This window comes from Corythoichthys intestinalis, chromosome 15 (genome assembly GCF_030265065.1).
Source record: "Corythoichthys intestinalis isolate RoL2023-P3 chromosome 15, ASM3026506v1, whole genome shotgun sequence".
Lineage (NCBI taxonomy): Eukaryota > Metazoa > Chordata > Actinopteri > Syngnathiformes > Syngnathidae > Corythoichthys > Corythoichthys intestinalis.
Genome location: NC_080409.1, coordinates 26,200,835 through 26,220,357, shown reverse-complemented (window position 1 = coordinate 26,220,357; position 19,523 = coordinate 26,200,835). Strand labels below are relative to the sequence as shown.

General features: G+C 38.0%; 1 protein-coding gene across 1 annotated transcript in view; it reads right to left on the bottom strand.

The window, feature by feature from the left end:
- Nucleotides 1-14,766: 14,766 nt before the first annotated feature.
- Nucleotides 14,767-19,523, bottom strand: part of gnmt (glycine N-methyltransferase) — a 32,654-nt gene continuing 27,897 nt past the window's right edge. Inside the window, exon 6 of the mRNA XM_057860179.1 lies at nucleotides 14,767-16,081. Coding sequence (XP_057716162.1) covers nucleotides 15,910-16,081 — 172 coding nt within the window. The 3' untranslated portion in view covers nucleotides 14,767-15,909. The remainder of the gene's footprint in view (nucleotides 16,082-19,523) is intronic.

Sequence of the window (19,523 nt, the reverse complement as noted above, 5' to 3'; positions counted from 1 at the left end):
TTCCCCATTGGCAAAAAAAAAAAAGAAGAAAAAAAAAACTAAGATTAACTCATTGGCGGCACTGAATGCTTCTATTTTTTTTTTTTTTTTTTTTTTTTTTTTTTTTATAATTTCTTATATAATTAAAAAAAAAAAAAAAAAAAAACTTTATTATTTTCATGCATTTATGTGCACAATTTTTTTTTTATGTACCGGTGTATATTTTTTTAAATGTAAAGTCAGGTGGTTAAACTGGGAGGACTGGCTGTGAATGTTAATGTTTTAATGCCATTGATAATACAAGGCGTCCTATTCAATTTTGTATCGGAGGGGCCAATTAAAATGGTACATCTATCAACCACACAAATAGATGTAGTGAGTCCTATAATTTTCTCTAGGTATCAATTTTAGATTTTTTCCCCTTCGGCAAGAAAAAAACAACAACAACAAATATAAGATTAACTCATTGGCGGCACTGGGCGCTTCTAATGTTTTTTTTTTTTTTTTTTTTTTTTTTTTTTAATAATTTATATAATTTAAAAAGATATATAATTATGTACTTATGTGCACAATTTTTAAATATATTTTTTTAAATGTAAAGTCAGGTATCAAGGGGTTAAACTGGGAGGACTGGCTGTTAATGTTTTAATGCCATTGATAACACAAGGCGTCCTATTCAATTTTGTATCGGAGGGGGCAATTAAAATGGTACATCTATCAACCACACAAACAGATGTAGTGAGTCCTGTAATTTTCTCTAGGTATCAATTTTAGATTTTTTCCCCTTCGGCAAGAAAAAAACAACAACAAAAAATACAAGATTAACTCATTGGTGGCAATGGACGCTTCTAATTTTTTTTTTTTTTTAATGATTTTTTTTTTTATAATTTCTTATATAATTTAAAAAGATATATAATTATGTACTTATGTGCACAATTTTTAAATATATTTTTGTAAATGTAAAGTCAGGTATCAAGGGGTTAAACTGGGAGGACTGGCTGTGAATGATAATGTTTTAATTCCATTGATAACACAAGGCGTCCTATTCAATTTTGACTGGGAAGGGCCAGTTAAAAATGAACTGTGAGTCCAGCAACATCAGTGGCCGTTAATGACTTTAGTCATGGGTGTCCAAACGCCAAACCTGTCCGCAAGGCCCGCTGTGGGTCCTGGTTTTTGTCCCTACCAATCAAGCACAGACAGTTTAACCAATGAAGTTTGTGCTAAAACAAGCAGCAACTGACTGCATCAACTGATTACACTTGTGAGACACCAGATTGGTGAAAAGATGTCATCTTGTTTTGTAGGAATGAAATCCAGCACCCACTGCGGCCCTATGTGGAATAGTTTGGACACCAATGCGTTTAGTTGAACCAAGACCTACAAAGTGCAGCATAGTTGCTACCATAACAGTAGTTTTATCAGCACAGAGCATTTACTGTATTCACTCCCCAAAAATGTTTCAGTCTTTTTACTGGCCACGGTATAACACACTGGCTGTTTGTTAAGTGAGTGTTATTTGTCCTATTTTTCCTGACAAGGCCTGTCTACTTCTTGATTTTATTGACCCATTGCATCGAGCCGCCTTAACCCCCACCACACACACATACACACAGTGGTAAAATTATTTCAAGCTTCAGACATGAAAAAGAAAAAAGCCTTGTACATCATAAACACATTCCAGATAATGTCACGAATACGCATGTGACGGTATGATATTCTGACGGTATGATAACCTTTACCAAAATATTACGGTATTGCAAGTACAGCGCTAAAACGTGTTACTTTGAGTTATCTGGGTTTAAAAAAAAAAACTTTTCCTTTTGAAGAGGATTTTTATTTTTCAAAACATACGAGCAAATTGGAACATAGTTATATTGTTGAGTTAAAAAAATAACTGAAATATTCTAAATAAAATTAAAACAAATGCAGTCCTTTAGGTGAGCCTAAACCCACAGTCACAGCTTAACATTATTATCATCAGAACAAAAATAATTGTTTTCCATAAAAAGCGCGTGTGTATAACTCGTATCATGTTTACATTATTTACATACCGTATTGGCCCGAATATAAGACAGCCCTGATTATAAGATGACCCCCTCTTTTTCAAGACTCAAGTTTGAAAAATGACTTTTTGAACACCAAAGTAATTTTTATACAGAAAATAATTACAGTACATCTGAAACAAATGATTATAACAATATATTTGAGAGAAAAAGCATGTTATTTTGCCTCATTCAAATCTTAATATCTGAACATTTAAATATGTAAACTAAAGTGCAATGTATTTTGCCTCATTCAAATCTTAATATCTGAACATTTAAATATGTACACTAAAGTGCAATCACATTTGTAAATGAATGGCTTCTGGTTTTTGAAATGTAAATAAACCAATCTATTGTGATAAAACAACATAATTGCAATAACGGCATTAACCATCAAAGTGAGGTCTAACTGTAACTGTAGTCTTGAAACAAATCTGAATAAGGAAAAACATTGCAATAAAATAAATCAAACTGGTTAAACTTGAGAATAGCTGAGATCTGTCATGATAGAACATTCGCTTCAATGATATCTGGCGCCATCTAGTGTCGTGAATGGGTATAATGTCTAGACCCCGAATATAAGACGACTCCCACTTTTTCAGTCTTATTCAATGCAAAAAACACCGTCTTATATTCGGGCCAATACGGTACTCTCTTTCTCAAGACAGACAGTTGCCAGAGAGAAAAAAAACACTTTTTTACCACCACTAGACACACTAAACATGCTGGAGTTCTCTTGCAGGTGGTGGGAAATGTTCATGACAGTTTTTACTAACCTTTAATTTTGTATAAATGCGAAATCATATTGTTTGTATTGCCTCCTCGGCAGCCACCCTCACAAACATATTTTACATGTCGGTTGGCCCTCCTCCTCTAAGCTGCGGCCGTCTGTAACTTTTCTGTAGCCGAAATATTCCCATACCAGTGATTTCGTTTTCTTCGATGGGGGGGGGGAATGTGCGTGCGTTACACCTCCTCCAGCCATTTGTTAGCACAGCTGACTCACTGACACTGAGCAGCAACCGGTGGGGGAGGGTTGAGCCTTACAGCTGCAAGCGAGGGATTTCTCCCTGCATTTTTGGGGACATAAAAAGTAGCTTATACCTTAGAGACAGTATGAGGGAAAATTTTTGTGGTTTTGAAACTTTGACGCTTTCATACCATGGTATATCTTGAAACCGGTAATTGGCACATGTCTAGTCACGAAATCCTCTATGTCTAGGCAAGAGAAATTTATATGTATAGCACAGTTCAACACAAGGTAAGCCAATGTGCTTTCGCACCACAAGTATCATTAAAATCAACAAGAAACAATCCAAATTAAAACAATCAATGAATAAATTGAAATAAAAACACTCAAGATTAATATCAGCAAAACGCAATTAAAAACAAAGCCAATTAAAATAGGAAACAACAGAAGTCATGCATTGCAAATTTGGACAATCAGTGCAGTTAGGGATATTGTATAGTAAACAATAGTGTTTTTAGCCCTGATTTATGAAAAAACAACCATTCCAGGACACCTTAATTCCTCAGGTAATTTGTTTGTTTGACCGATGTAATAAGGTCCATTTTCCATGTATTTGTGAGAACTTTGGCAGCAGAATTCTGGATTAACAGCAGCTTCCTGATTGATTTTTTGTTAAGGCCTCTAAATTCCCAATTACAATAGTCGAATGTGCTATTTCCATGACCTGTTTTAGCCAGTCAATATTAACTTATTCACCGCCAATGATAGTGATACACATTGCTGGCATTACGTGATCATGTTATACTACCATTGACAGCGCTAGATGGCCAAACCTTTTTAACTGGGATTGAATGATTGCTGCCAACCCCAGAGTCAACTTGGATTGGACGTCTAGCATCGTCAGTGAGTTAGGACACAGGCCACAAAAGGATGCATACCGTCTACAAGTGCGTTATTATTAGCATTCATGGCATGATTTCAGAAGCTGTTGGTTTCTCCGTTTTTTTTTTGTTTTTTTTTTTAACTCAATTCAGCTGATAAAAACCCAAGTTTTTTTTTTTTGTGTGTGCACGTTTGTTTTAAGAAAGATAAATGATAGATATCGGAGACAGACTTTACTTACCAAAACAATTCAGGCTCCCAATTAGTGTGACAGGTATGGAATGTGTTTGACACAGCGAGTGTTTCTTTCCTTGCTACCTGCCTCTCATCTACTCTTCAAATAACACACTAATGAATATTTTGGCATGTGTGAGGCTTACAAATTGACAAGTGAAGTGCCAGCCGTATCAGTGGATTTCTTGTATTTTTTAAAGCCAGGCATTTGACAAATCTGTTTATGAAGTAAAAAAAAATATATATATAATAATAATAAAGTGTATGCAAACAGACAAACAGGAAAAACAAGATATGAGTGCATTTGCGCTCGAATCTTTAGGTGATGTTCTGTGATACATGTAAAAATCAGTAAAAGCGTAAGAAAAACAAAATTGGCTCCTTTCTATTCTTTGTTAATCTTCAAGAAGCACTCAGATACAGCACAACGAGTCCCGACACGGTCATGTCGTGTAAACATGAGATGTACACTGCTGGCCAAAAGTATTGGCAACCCTGCAATTCTGTCAGATAATGCTCAATTTCTCACAGAAAATTATAGCAATTACAAATGCTTTGGTAGTAAGATCTTCATTTATTTTTTGTGTGATGAAAAAACACTAAAAAGAATGAACAAAAAAAAAAATTAAATCATTATTAACTCCAAAAATGGACCGGACAAAAGTATTGGCACCCTTAGCCTAATACTTGGTAGCACAACTTAAAGACAAAATAACTGCAAACAACCGCTTCCGGTATCCATCAATGAGTTTTTTTACAATGCTCTGCTGGAATTTTAGACCATTCTTCTTTGGCCAACTGCTCCAGGTCTCTGAGATTTGAAGGGTGCCTTCTCCAAACTGCCATTTTCAGATCTCTCCATAGGTGTTCTATGGGATTCAGGTCTGGACTCAATGCTGGCCATCTTAGAAGTCTCCAGTGCTTTCTCTCAAACGATTTTCCAGAGCTTTTTGAAGTGTGTTCTGGGTCATTGTCCTGCTGGAAGACCCATGACCTCTGAGTGAGACCCAGCTTTCTCACACTGGGCCCTACATTATGCTGCAAAATTTGTTGGTAGTCTTCAGACTTCATAATGCCATGCACATGGTCAAGCAGTCCAGTGCCAGAGGCAGCGAAGCAACCCCAAAACATCAGGGAACCTCCGCCATGATTGACTGTGGGGACCGTGTTCTTTTCTTTAAAGGTCTCGTTTTTTTTCCTTTAAACTCTATGTTGATACCTTTTCCCAAAAAGCTCTACTTTTGTCTCTTATGACCAGAGAACATTCTTCCAAAATGGTTTTGGCTTTCTCAGGTAAGTTTTGGCAATCTCCACCCTGGCTTCTTTATGTCTCCGCACAATCTTTCGTGGAAATATCTTGTCAATTTTTCTTTTCCGTCCACATCTAGTGATGTTAGCCACAGTGCCATGGGCTTTACACTTATTGATGACACTGCGCACTGTAGACACAGGAACATTCAGGTGTTTGGAGATGGATTTGTAGCCTTGAGATTGCCCATGCTTCCTCACAATTTTGCGTCTGAAGTCCTCAGACAGTTCTTTTGTTTTCTTTCTCTCCTCCATGCTCAATGTGGTACACACAAGGACACAGGACAGAGGTTGAGTCCACTTTAATCCATTTTAACTGTCTGCAAGTGTGATTTAGTTATTGCCACCACCTGTTATGTGCCACAGGTAAGTAACAGGTGCTGTTAATTACACAAATGAGAGAAGCATCACATGGTTTTTCAAAGGGTGCCAATACTTTTGTCCGGCCCATTTTTGGAGTTTTGTGTAAAATGATATTGATTTAATTTTTTTTCATTCCCTTTTGTGTTTTTTCATTGCAAGAAAATTAATGAAGATATTACTATAAAAGAATTTGCAATTGCAATTATTTTCTGGGAGAAATTGAGCATTATCTGACAGAATTGCAGAGGTGCCAATATTTTTGGCTGGCAGTGTATATTCCTACATCTCATGCAAATTATAAGTCCAAGAAAGCTGCAATTCTGAAAGCTTATTTCAGCCAGTTATTGTGACTGCAAAAATGCTCTTATCTTTTGGTGCAATGGGGGCTCACTGACATTGGACAGTGAAATGTTCCTTTGATCCGGTTATAGTCCTCGGCATGTGTGCCCTAATTACTGGATTAATGCTGAAACTGTGCAGGTCCTGGATGACATTAATGCAGATTGCTTGAAAGCTGCTAAGCCATTGTGAAGCACATATTTTACGCTGTGTGTGCATGTGTGTGCGTGTTGAGGTAAAGTCACAGCTCTGGTGTGAACGTGTTGACAGCTGTGATGTAAGGTGAGGATGGTAGCTCATCTATTCATGACACTTATGCCGCAGGGTGTTTGTATCCTGCCTCTCAGCCTGACTCCATCTTTTTCCGCGCTGAACTCAGATCCCCGTCTCTTTGTCTTTTGTGTCACTGCACTATTGCACTATTATTAAACCTACACAATTAGAGATCCAGTACAAGAGTTGTGCATCAAAACGGAGAAGAAAATAATTCTCACTCTTGATTGACAATATTAAAGGGTGGGACAACACCTTTCTGTACCTGTTCAATCTGTCACCATCTTTCTCAGTCTGAGACTGAGACGATACCTGCTTGCTGGTTCATCTAACTTTTGTTTTACAGTGTGAGGGCAGACATTGGATCAATGTCAGTATTTTGTCCCAAAGAACACCACAGAGATACACGGACAACCATACAGGTAGTATTGCTATAAGCTATAACATTGTGTGTGACAGCATGTGTGTGAGCATGTGAAAACCACACGTGAATACAATTCAGAGTCTTGGCAAATAAAACACCGTACCCACACAGACGTACACACATTGCCAAGTAGGTGCTGAGGAAGGGAGAGCTGTCATTTGTCAACAAAGAACTTTGGCAGCTCACTGTTACCATGGGAACTGTCTGTTGGTGAGGACTGCTTTTGCATCACAAGGTCCTTAAGAGGCTCAGAGATCCCACTCCTCTTTCTTATCTCTGTGTCCTACAAGTTTAACCCTTTCATGCACTTCATGATATGCATTTCTAATCAGATGAAAATACAGTAATGTAAAAAAAAATAATAATAAAAATAAAAATATTGTCGTGATTAATAATTTGAAAAAACACTGGGCAACAACAAATGGTTAGTTTGTTGGTTTAGGACAATTTTTGATACGCTGAATCCGAAAATGACATTGATTTTGCTCAATCAGGTCACCTTTTTTTTCTCTGACCAAATTGTGGTTTTGCTGTTTCTGGTCGGTCTTCAGTCTTCATATGACATGTTATGAAAGGTCAAACTATGAAAACTATATGCTGTTTTGCTCTAAATTCATCAAGGAATAAGGCAGTGAAGAGCCCACGTTGATATCTTTCGTAACGGCTTCAGTAGAGGCACAGGAAATTGAAAAAAAAAAAAAACGTTATTTGACCACCGGACACACTGAAAATTTGACATTGACATGTCATAGCACGGTCAAAAATTGACCTCAGATCAAAAATGTTATGCTCAGACGCGAGGTCTCGTCGAGAGCAATCTGCTGGTTTTTGTTGCAAGGCGCTAAGACGCTCCATTTGGAATCAACAAAAGAGATCCCATAACCAGTGGACGGCAGGAAGCAGCAACAGTTCACCAAAGCTCTGGACAAGGATGGTTACTGCTTCACTTACTTGTGCCAGGCTTTTTACAGGATTGACCACTGAGAAGCTGAAATCTGGCATCTTTGACGGTCCTCATATCCGTCAGCTCATCAGAGATCCATAGTTTGAACACTTAATGAACGAAGTTGAACTGGAAGCGTGGAAGGCATTCGTTCTGGTTGTGAAGAACTTTCACGGCAACAAAGAGGCCAAGGTCTATGCAGAACTTGTCAACAACCTGCTGACTGCTTTCAGAAACCTCGGATGGAACATGAGCATCTAAATGCACTACCTATCTTCTCATATGGACAGGCTTCCTGAGAATCTGGGATCAATGAGCGACGAGAAGGGGAAGTGATTCCACCAGGATACGAAAGAGATCGAGACCAGGTATCAGGGACGCTAGGACGCAATCATGATGGCTGATTACTGTTAGGCTCTGAGGAAAAGAGGCATCCCTGCCACTGAGCATTCTAAGAGTTCGAAGAAACTCTTAATGTCCTGAATTTTGAACAATGGTGAAGTAACATGCAATTTACATGTTACAATTTACCTTTACCAATGTCCACCATTCAGTTTGCAATAATCGATGTTTTTATCGTGTAATCAATATGTTTTGTTGGAAAACAATTTTTTCTCTCTTGAAAACTTATTTAGGATCATGATATGTGTTGACAAAAATTAGCTGACAATGCCACAAAAATGTTGTAGTTTTTTTCACATCTTTTTTTATTTCAAATCAATTTAGGACAAAATCCTGACCTGATTAAGAGAAAAGGATGCCATTTCGTGATTCAGCAGTTCAAAAATAGCCTAAACCAGTTGTAGAAATCCAGACAACATTCAAAAAGTGAAAAATTGTCAAAAGTTGTTTGGTGAGTGCGGTCTGCCTTCGTTCCTGAGTGGTCCTCTAACATGATTTCAGTATTTCAAAATGTGATTGCACGAGAGTGGAAATTTCCTTTTGTTTATTTCTTTTGTTGACATTGTCAGACACCATTGACTTCATGCACAAAAAAGGCTGTAACCTGTTGCTGAGTGTAAATTAAAAATTATTATTAATGTTTATTTAATTTTTGGGGATTGCATGTCAACCTCAGATTTTGTGCATTGTTCTGCATTTTGTTAACTTTTAATTTTTTTGCAGTGGTTCTTATATTTGTGAAATGCTGTGGAGTCGTTTGTCACCATGCATCTTTGTTCTGACAGTAAAGGTAGGTTAAAGCAGCATCTTGATTTGTCCAATTTCACTAAGGGGCAAAAATCAGACTTCAAATATGAAAGAAATATTGATGTAATAATCATCGTGATGGTTATTGATATCGACTGATAAGAATTTTTTTATCGAGGTAACAATTTTTGTCATATCGCCCAGGCCTAGTGGTAACTCAAAAATGTTTTGATGACATGACCAGTGTTGTCAGTAACGCGTTAGTGTAATCTGATTACTTTATGCGAGGGAATGTTGATCTATGTCCGTCCATGAATGAACGTGAGTATTTTTCCTTCATTCTGGAGGGTTCCAGCGATAGGTTTGACCCCCTACATGCGCAGCTGTTTCGTGGCTTTGCCGTTGCAACAACGGGCAGTCATCGCTCCAAGTTGGCAAGCATTGTTTACATCATATTCGTGTTGCATATTTATGCCGTGAGGTGATGTGTTCGTTTAGCATCTTTGGGATGTGTTTTAAGTCCGATTGAGTGTAAAGTGCTTAGTTGTCGCCACGTTTTGTGGCCAAATTGACCGCATGTGTGTACGGCGTACTTCCGGGTTGTGCGCGCGAATCCGTGCCCGCCCCCACCTTTGTTTTTATTGCACTGTGCAATTCATTGGTGTGATGTTGATTATTGTGCAGTAAATTTGCATTATTTTAAATTGGCACTGATATGCTGTTAACCCTAACCCCTAAACCTAACCCGAAATTCAGAATTTTTAAAATTAGGCTTAATCTTCAAGTTAGCGGGGTTTAATTAGTCGGTGGAGTTGATTTCAACAAATTCCATGCAGTTTCCCAGTTATTTGTACGTTTCAGAGCTCCGGAGTGGCTAAGCTAGCGCGAGTCAACGGTGATTGAAATCAACTCCATCGACTAATTAAACCTCTGCTAACTCGAACATTAAGCCTTATGTGAAAAATTCTGATCTTTCCCTTTAAATTCAATTATCGGAGAGTCAATTACATGTGATGACATTTTTCTGTTGTCATTCTTATGTCGAGGCGGCAAAGGGAGAAAAATGGGTAAAAAATAACTGATGAATTACTTTTAAAGTACCGTATTGGCCCGAATATAAGAGGGCACTGATTATAAGACGACCCCCACCCCCCCCCTTTTCAAGACTCAAGTTTGAAAAAAGACTGTTATAACACCAAATTAATTTTTATACAGAAAATAATTACAGTACATCTGAAACAAATTATTATAACAATATATTTGAGAAAAAAAGCATGTTATTTTACCTCATTCAAATCTTAATATTTGAACAATATGTAAGCTAAAGTGCAATCACATTCATAAATGAATGACTTCTGGTTTTTGAAATGTAAAAATAACAATCTGTTGTGATAAAACAACAAAATTGCAATAACTGCATTAACCATCAAACTGAAGTCTAACTGTAACTGTAGTCTTGAAACAAATCTGAATAAGGAAAAACAATGCAATAAAATAATGTAAACTGGTTAAACTTGAGAGTAGCTGAGATCTGTCATGACAGAACATCGTTTCAGTGATATCTGGCGCCATCTAGCGTCGTGAATGGGTATAATGTCTAACATAAGACGACCCCCACTTTTTCAGTCTTATTTCAATGCAAAAACACACTGTCTTATATTCGGGCCAATACAGTAACTTAGTTACTTTGCTAATAAAGTAATCAGTAAAGTAACTAGATTACTTTTTGAGGTGTAATCAGTAATTAAATTAATTTTTGAAGTAATCTGTGACAACATGTACAAACAAAAGCCCGGGGCTCAATAGGCAAAGAAGAACCAAAGTCAGGACTCACAAATCAACTTACAAGGAAATGAGGTAGGATGGGGGCACAGGAAAAAAAGTGGTGTGCACGCAGATGTTGACCTAATGTTAGTTCATTCGCCCCTCCCTGTCGAAATAGATTAAACTTCAAGTGCCGTCAATGGTTGTCAATGAGTTAAATGAACGCCGAGTCACGACAAAAAAAACGTGAATGAAATTGCAAAACTTGATGATGCAAGTATTTTTTGTGTGTGGGACAGGAGTCTTAATAAAACAAACTGAAATAAGTAGCTTAAATGGGCTAAAGTGACTATATATGTATTTTTTTCAATTATTGTCTGAAATTCCAAGATAACCTCAGCTTCAAGGAAACTATATTTTTTCTGCATAATAGGAAAGTGTACAAAACATTTTCTATTTCAACTATCCCCAAAAGCACCTCATTTCTGTTTTTGTTTGATCTGGCCAATGATGTGCAGTGAAAGCGACCCTTGCCTGCAAAACCACAATTTACCACTTTGACTCTCAAGCATCGCAAAGTACCAACATCTGGCAAACATTTGTTACATCTGGTTTGTGTATTAGCTCCTTGCGTGACTGTCTACTTCTAAAGTCTACCAGTATACTCTAGAGACCCTAACATGAGATGAGCACCACCCCAAGGAAAAATTCTGAAACACACTATGTTCACTATACAGTGGGCCAAATAAGTATTTAGTCAACCTCTAATTGTGCAAGTTCTCCCACTTGAAAATATTAGAGAGGCCTGTAATTGTCAAAATGGGTAAACCTCAACAATGAGAGACAGAATGTGGGGGAAAAAACAACAGAAAATCCCATTGTTTGATTTTTAAAGAATTTATTTGCAAATCATGTTGGAAAACAACTATTTGGTCAATACCAAAAGTTCATCTCAATACTTTGTTATCTACCCTTTGTTGGCAATAACGGAGGCCAAACGTTTTCTGTAACTCTTCACAAGCTTTTCACACACTGTTGCTGGTATTTTGGCCCATTCCTCCATGCAGATCTCCTCTAGAGCAGTGATGTTTTGGGGCTGTTGTTGGGCAACACGGACTTTCAACTCCCTCCACAGATTTTCTATGGGGTTGAGATCTGGAGACTGGCTAGGCCACTCCAGGACCTTGAAATGCTTCTTACGAAGCCACTCCTTTGTTGCCCTGGCAGTGTGTTTGGGATCATTGTCATACTGAAAGACCCAGCTACGTCTCATCTTCAATGCCGTTGCTGATGGAAGGAGATTTTCACTCAAAATCTCTCGAAACATGGCCCCATTCATTCTTTCCTTTACACAGATCAGTTGTCCTGGTCCCTCTGCAGAAAAAACAGCCCAAAGCATGATGTTTCCACCCCCATGTTTCACAGTGGGTATGGTGTTCTTCGGATGCAATTCAGTATTCTTTCTCCTCCAAACACGAGAACCTGTGTTTCTACCAAAAAGTTCTATTTTGGTTTCATCTGACCATAACACATTCTCCCAGTCCTCTTCTCGATCATCCAAATGCTCTCTAGCGAACCGCAGACGGGCCTGGATGTGTACTTTCTTCAGCAGGGGGACACGTCTGGCAGTGCAGGATTTGAGTTCCTGGCGGAGCATTGTGTTACTGATAGTAGCCTTTGTTACTGTGGTCCCAGCTCTCTGTAGGTCGTTCACTAGGTCCCCCCGTGTGGTTCTGGGATTTTTGCTCACCGTTCTTGTTATCATTTTGACGCCCAGTGTTGTCAGTAACGCGTTACTGTAATCTGATTACTTTTTTCAGTAACGAGTAATCTAACGCTTTCATTTATCCAAGCCAGTAATCCGATTAAAGTTAGTTTCCCTAGTGCCTGTGCGTTACTGTTTTGTTTTTGCCTCACAATGTATGTAGAATGAAGAATACTGTAGTCATGTACAAAGAGCATTTCTCATCGGGGGGGGGGGGGGGGGGGGGGGCATGTGTATTACGATGCTGTTTGAGGCTGTCTGTCACGGCGGTCAACAGTATAGCATTCTGACGAGGCAGCGAGGCTAACAGTGAAAGGCAGGATATATACCGCAAATGGATGCCTTTGCTCACTGGAAATACAGCCATTACTTCACATTTCTGTCCAGTAAAGATGACAAAAATCTCCGTGCGTTGCAAACTTTACGCTGACTGAAAAAGACTATCGGCCGCTAAAAACTCTACATTCAGTTCAACAAGGAAGCACTTGGAATTACGGGACAACGCGACAAAACTCCAAACAAAGCCTACAGGTAACAAGACAGCCAGCACTTCTACAGTTTGTAACCAGCCTTTATGAACATTTTATTGTCAGTGTTTGTAAGCATAGGCGGAGTTTTACTTTTGTGGGGCTGGGGGCAAAGCATGTTGATGACTGAAACAAAAGTCAAAAGTTTGGACACACCTAAACATTTTAACGTTTTATATATTTTCACTACTATTGTAAATCCTGTCTGAATACATCAAAACTATGAGCGAACATGTAGAATGGCAAAAAAAAGTATCCACCTTTGAGGTGTCACCAAACTTTTGGCCAATACTGTTTACTGTATATACTGTACATATATATAAAACTGTTCAAGCTGAGTTGTTGTTTGCGTTTGAAAGCTTAGGTTTACAGAAATTCTAAATACCCATCTTGCCTCCACAGGTGTAGTTTTGGCTTAGCAAAGCAAAAGCTCGTGTCTCAGGTGCTAGTCACGTGATCTGCTCGAAAAATGATTTTGACCCATTATGAAATATATTGTAGGATTCTTGTTCATTTCATTAATTTTTGTTCTTTGTTTTATTGCTTTACAACTTTTATAGACAATATTTTAACAGCTAGGTCTTTATTTTAAATGGGAAGTTCATAATTATTGACATTAGGCTTTATCTTGGAGTTAGCCTGGGTTTATTTAGTGGTTGGAGTTGATTTGAACAAATTCCGTGCAGTTTGTCAGTCATTTGTTAGTTTCAGGGCTCCGGGGTGGCTAAGCTAGCACGAGTCAATGGTGGATGAAATCAACTTCATTGATTAATTAAACCTAAGCCTTATGTGAAAATTCAATTACATGCGATGACATTTTTTTGTTGACATTTTTATGTTGAAGCAGCAAAAGGGGGGAAAAAAAATCGTAAAAAGTAACTAATAAGTTACTTTTAAAGTAACTTAGTTACTTTGACAATAAAGTAATCGGTAAAGTAACTAGATTACTTTTTTGAGGTGTAATCAGTAATTCAATTACTTTTTTAAGTAATCTGTGACAACACTGTTGACGCCACGGGGTGAGATCTTGCATTTTACCTATTTCAGATTCAGTCTTCCCAGCCTGGTGCAGGTCTACAATTTTGTCTCTGGTCTCCTTCGACAGTTCTTTGGTCTTGGGCAAAGTGGAGTTTGGAGTGTGACTGACTGAAGTTGTGGACAGGTGTCTTTTATACCGATAATGAGTTAAAACAGGTGCCATTAATACAGGTAACGAGTGGAGCCTCGTTAGAAGAAGTTAGACCTCTTTGACAGGCAGAAATCTTGCTCGTTTGTAGGTGACCAAATACCTATTTTCCACTCTAATTTGGAAATAAAAACTTTAAAAATCAAACAATGTGATTTTCAGTTTTTTCCCCCACATTCTGTCTCTCATGGTTGAGGTCTACCCATGTTGGCAATTACAGGCCTCTCTAATCTTTTCAAGTAGGAGAACTTGCACAATTGGTGGTTGACTAAATACTTATTTGCCCCCCTGTAAGTGCACCATGTGTGCTTCCATTAAACTAAATCAGCCAACGTTGGAATACTTGAGGAACTTTGCTTTAGAATAGGCTGTACATGTTGTACTATACCGCCATCCTGTGTCTAAACTGTATTCTGCATTCTGCCTACGCGTTGAAGCCTGATATGGTGTGTTTGAACCCTTTTTAAAATCTGTTTTAAACTTTCCTTTTCTTTACACTGTTGGACATGTCCTTGTCCCTTTAGTAACTCTTTATTTCTGCTGTGAGTCTGACCCGCCATCACTAAGTTTAATGAGTTTCAAGGCAAATGTACAATAACACACATACACACAAAATTAAATGTTATTTATATTTTCACACATCTTACCATTGAACATCTTGAAGAACCAACAATTTAAGACTGCTGTGAAATATTCTCTAGAAACATTGAAACCAATTGCATTTCAGCCCATTGTTCTAAGACAAATCTGTGTTCTTCATATTTTATAACATTGCCCGGTAAGGGTCAACATAAACAAAATAATTTATTCTCTACACATTTTAATCACTGTGTAATGTGAAAGTAAAGAAGTGAGTAAAGAAAAGAAAATCTTTGGTTTACAGCATATCTTCAATGATCACGTGTTTAAACTTCCCAAAATGCAACTCTTTCGCTGCCATTGACGATAATAGGCGTCCAATCATCCTGCTTTGAATCGAAATGAGTTTATCACTAGTAGACGTCCAGTCCATTTGAAGAAGGGAGGGCGAACATTCATTCACTGCCACCCTCCCAGTTCAAATAAAATGGACATCTATCAATGTCATTGGCAGCCAATGAGTTAACAAATGAAACTTTTGTAATGACTTTCAGAGTTATACCCTGTGTAACACTGTGTGTGGGTTAGACAATACGTCAGGTCGGTTCACAAAGGCATTAGTGACTTCTGTTTGGACTGACGTCAAGAACTGTGCAATATTATAGTTACAAATGCAAAAAAATTTTCCTCTGCTTTTCTTCCCTTGACAAAAAGAGCAGTTATTCAAGCTGAGAATAATTATATTTAAAATAAACCTTGACACATTCGCACAAGATTAACATGATCCATCAAGTTAAAATCATTCTTTTTGCATTTAATGTACTACACTTTGGGCCACCACTGGCTACTTAGCAACCTTGTTAACTCATTGGGTGCCATTGACGACGATAAACGTCTAATCCATTTGAAGTGGGGGAGTTGTACGCTCGCTCAAACGTCCGTTCATTCGCTGCCACACTCCCAGTTCAAATGGATCGGATGTCTCCGTGTGATAAACTCATTTGAATCCACAGCAGAGGGAAAGCCAAATGATTAGATGTTTATCATTGTCAATGGCAGTGAAAGAGTTAAATATTATTATCATTTATTCTTTGTCATATCACTTTGACATGAAATATACTAGAATTTGTAAGAATCAATGCGGTTTAACTGCTAACGTTAACGTTTCTGCATGTGACCCTATGCAGTCTTCTTGCAAACGTGAATGAAGTAACATGGTGCTTGAGCTTGGCCAGGAACGTATGCCATGAAATCTCCGTAGACGTTGTGCTCCACTTTTCCGTGGAAAGCTTCGTGCAGTAGCGCTTTGAAGTTCTCCAGGCGGTGAGGGTAGTAGGAGAGACGGAATTTACTGGGAACACACATTGAGCACACACTTAAAGATCTTGCTCTTTGCTCAATTAATGGGTCGAAAAATGACTAGAGGTGTGCAAAATTTCCGATTCTTAGATTATTCGCGATTCAGCCGTGGAAGATTCAAGAACGATTCACAAACATCCAAATTCCGATTATTGAAATATGCGAAGTAAAGCGGAAGTACACAACAATCAGCGCGCCGCGCGGTCTTCGGGACGGAACGGAGCGAGAGTAGCTAAACATCATGCTTCCCATTATCCGGCCCCTCGGGTAATGCCAATGCTCAACTCACGGCAACATACCTGACTGCTGCCGAAAAGCTGCTACAAGCACATCCATATAATGTTACGGTGGATATCATTTATATAGGACTAGATGCAATATAGACTCGGTAGTGTTAGCAGCACATCTACAAAAAGCTAGATGCGGGCGTTATAAACGGCCGCCATCTTAAAGCAGTACACTTCCCTGCAAGGCTGTTGTGGCGAACCTTCCAAGCAAACCTAATTAACTTTTTATCTAAAATACTCCTAAATCGGTAAAATATTGACTTGAATCTATCTTTAAAATAGTTTTAAAACTTTCACATATCGAAAGTAGACAAAAGGGAAATTATGGAATAACGGGAGCAATTTTAACAAATTTAACGGTTGATTCACAACATCAAATTAATTGAATGTAGTTTAAAGCTTCTGATACAGAATGGGGACTGGAGTTTTTATTTAATGTTATTTTTGTATATTTGTTTACTGCTATATGTTAACTTGATACTGAAATAGTAGTGTGGTTTAGCCTGAGAGTATTTTTGAACAATTTTGGAACTAATGTACAAAACATTGAAAAACAAAAAAGAAAAGAAAAAAAAAAAGGAGGGGGGTGCATTAATAATCATTTTATAATCGAATCAGAGCCTCTGAATCGTAATCGTAATCGAATCGTTCGGTGCCCGCTGCCCAGAGATTCCCAGCTCTAAAAATGACCATACAATTTTTTATCAAGGTTATCTATGACAATACAGCGTGTTCCATGCGACTGATCACCAACAAGTTGAAGCTGTCATCTAACAGTTGTGCACAGTCATAATATTAAATGTCTCTAGTAGTGCTGCGACCTAAAACTATCCAGGGTAAACTAAAACAACACAATTACATACGTATTTTTGCTCAAATGTAAAGATATCTAATCATCTACCAATACTTGTGACTAGTGGTTCTGACTGTTAAGACTGTTGTGTTTTAAGTGAGTATGATGTAATTAATAACATCATTAATAAATAGATTATTACTGCTATTGGAACTAATCTCACAGTGCTGGCCAAAAGTATTGGTACCCCTGCAATTCTGTCAGATAATGCTCAATTTCTCCCAGAAAATGAATGCAGTTACAAATGCTTTGGTAGTAAGTAATATCTTCATTTATCTTTCTTGCGATGAAAAAAAAAAAAAAAAAAAATCATTAGAAACTCCATAAATGGGCCGGACAAAAGTATTGGCACCCTCAGCCTAAAACTTGGTAGCACAACCTTTAGACAAAATAATTGCGAACAACCGTTTCCGGTTTCCATCGATGAATTTCTTACAATTTTCTGCTGGAATTTTAGACCATTCTTCTTTGGCCAACTGCTCCAGGTCTCTGAGATTTACAATTAAGGGTGCCATTTTCAGATCTTTCCACAGGTGTTCTATGGGATTCAGGTCTGGACTTATTGCTGGCCACCTTAGAAGTCTCCAGTGCTTTCTCTCAAACTATTTTCTAGTGTTTTTTGAAGTGTGTTCTGGGTCATTGTCCTGCTGGAAGACCCATGACCTCTGAGTGAGACCGAGCTTTCTCACACTGGGCCCTACATTATGCTGCAAAATTTGTTGGTAATCTTCAAACTTCATAATGCCATGCACACGGTCAAGCAGTCCAGTGCCAGAAGTAGCAAAGCAGCCCCAAAACATCAGGGAACCTTCACCATGTTTGACTGTGGGGATCGAGTTCTTTTCTTTGAAGGCCTAGTTTTTTTCCCCTGTAAACTCTATGTTGATGCCTTTTCCCATAAAGCTTTACTTTTGTCTCATCTGACCAGAGAACATTCTTCCAAAATGTTTTTGGCTTTCTCAAGTAAGTTTTGGCAAACTCCAGCCTGACTTTTTTATATCTCTGGGTCAGAAGTGCGGTCTTCCTGGGTATCCTACTGTAGAGTCCCTTTTTATTCAGACGCTGACGGATAGTACGGGTTGACACTGTTGTACTCTCAGACTGCAGGACAGCTTGAACTTGTTTGGATGTAAGTCGAGGTCCTTTATCCAGCATCCACACAATGGAGTTTTGTGTAAAATGAAAATGATATAATTTTTTCCCCCCATTCTCTTTTGCGTTTTTTCAATTCAACCAAAATAAATGAACATTTTACTATCAAAGCATTTGTAATTGCAATCATTTTCTTGGAGAAATTGAGCATTATCCAACAGAATTGCAGGGGTGCCAATACTTTTGGCCAGCACTGCATGTGTTGCTGTTTTCAATTGTCTTGACTGCATTACTCAAGAAGGTTGGCAGGAGGAACAAGTATGCTAACTATAGAGACGTCTTGATGTCTTCATAAAAAAAAAAAAAAAATGTAGCAAGTACGCGCAAATTGGGCGCCACTGGCAGGCCAAAAAGTGCATTGCAGGAACAGGTCTTTAAATCTGCACAAAATTCTAATTTGTGGATTAAATATAATTCTGATGAACAACTTTGACATCTGGGTTAACCAATGGGTGACACCTCCACTAAGAGCTGGAATTCATGCCCTTACGTCTTTTCTTATTCTATCCTGGTCAACAGCCTGCAAAGTCGTTTTTTTGAAAATGCTTTGTAGCTTATTAGCTATTTTTGAAATTTGTATACATACTGTACTAGAAAACAGTCACTATATTGTTCGTATAGGCATGTGCCAATATGAGACTGACGGTATGATAACATTAAGCAAAAATATCACGGTTTCACTGTATTGCAATTACAGCTCTAAAATGTTTTATTTTGAGATTTCTGGGTTACAAAAACAAACAAAAAAACTTTTTTGCATTGAACAGGATGTTTATTTTTCAAAACAACATAATAGCAGATTCAGATATTAGTGTTAAGTTAAATAAATAACATAACAAAAAAAATAAATGAAATATTCTAAATAAAATTAAACTGGTATGCTAATTAGCCACGTTATTTGCCTTGTTAAGAAGCTTACGTAACAGTATGTTTTACCACTGCTGGACACACTACACACGCTGGAGTTAACTCTCGACGCGAGCGGGAAACGTTCATGACAGCGTTTACCAGCCTTTAATTTTGTATAAATGCAAAATCATATTGGAGATATTGCAATCTCTGGTAGCCATCCCCTGCAAACATGTTTTAATATGTCGGTTGGCCCACCTAACCGTGGCTGTCTGTAACTTTCCTGTACCCGA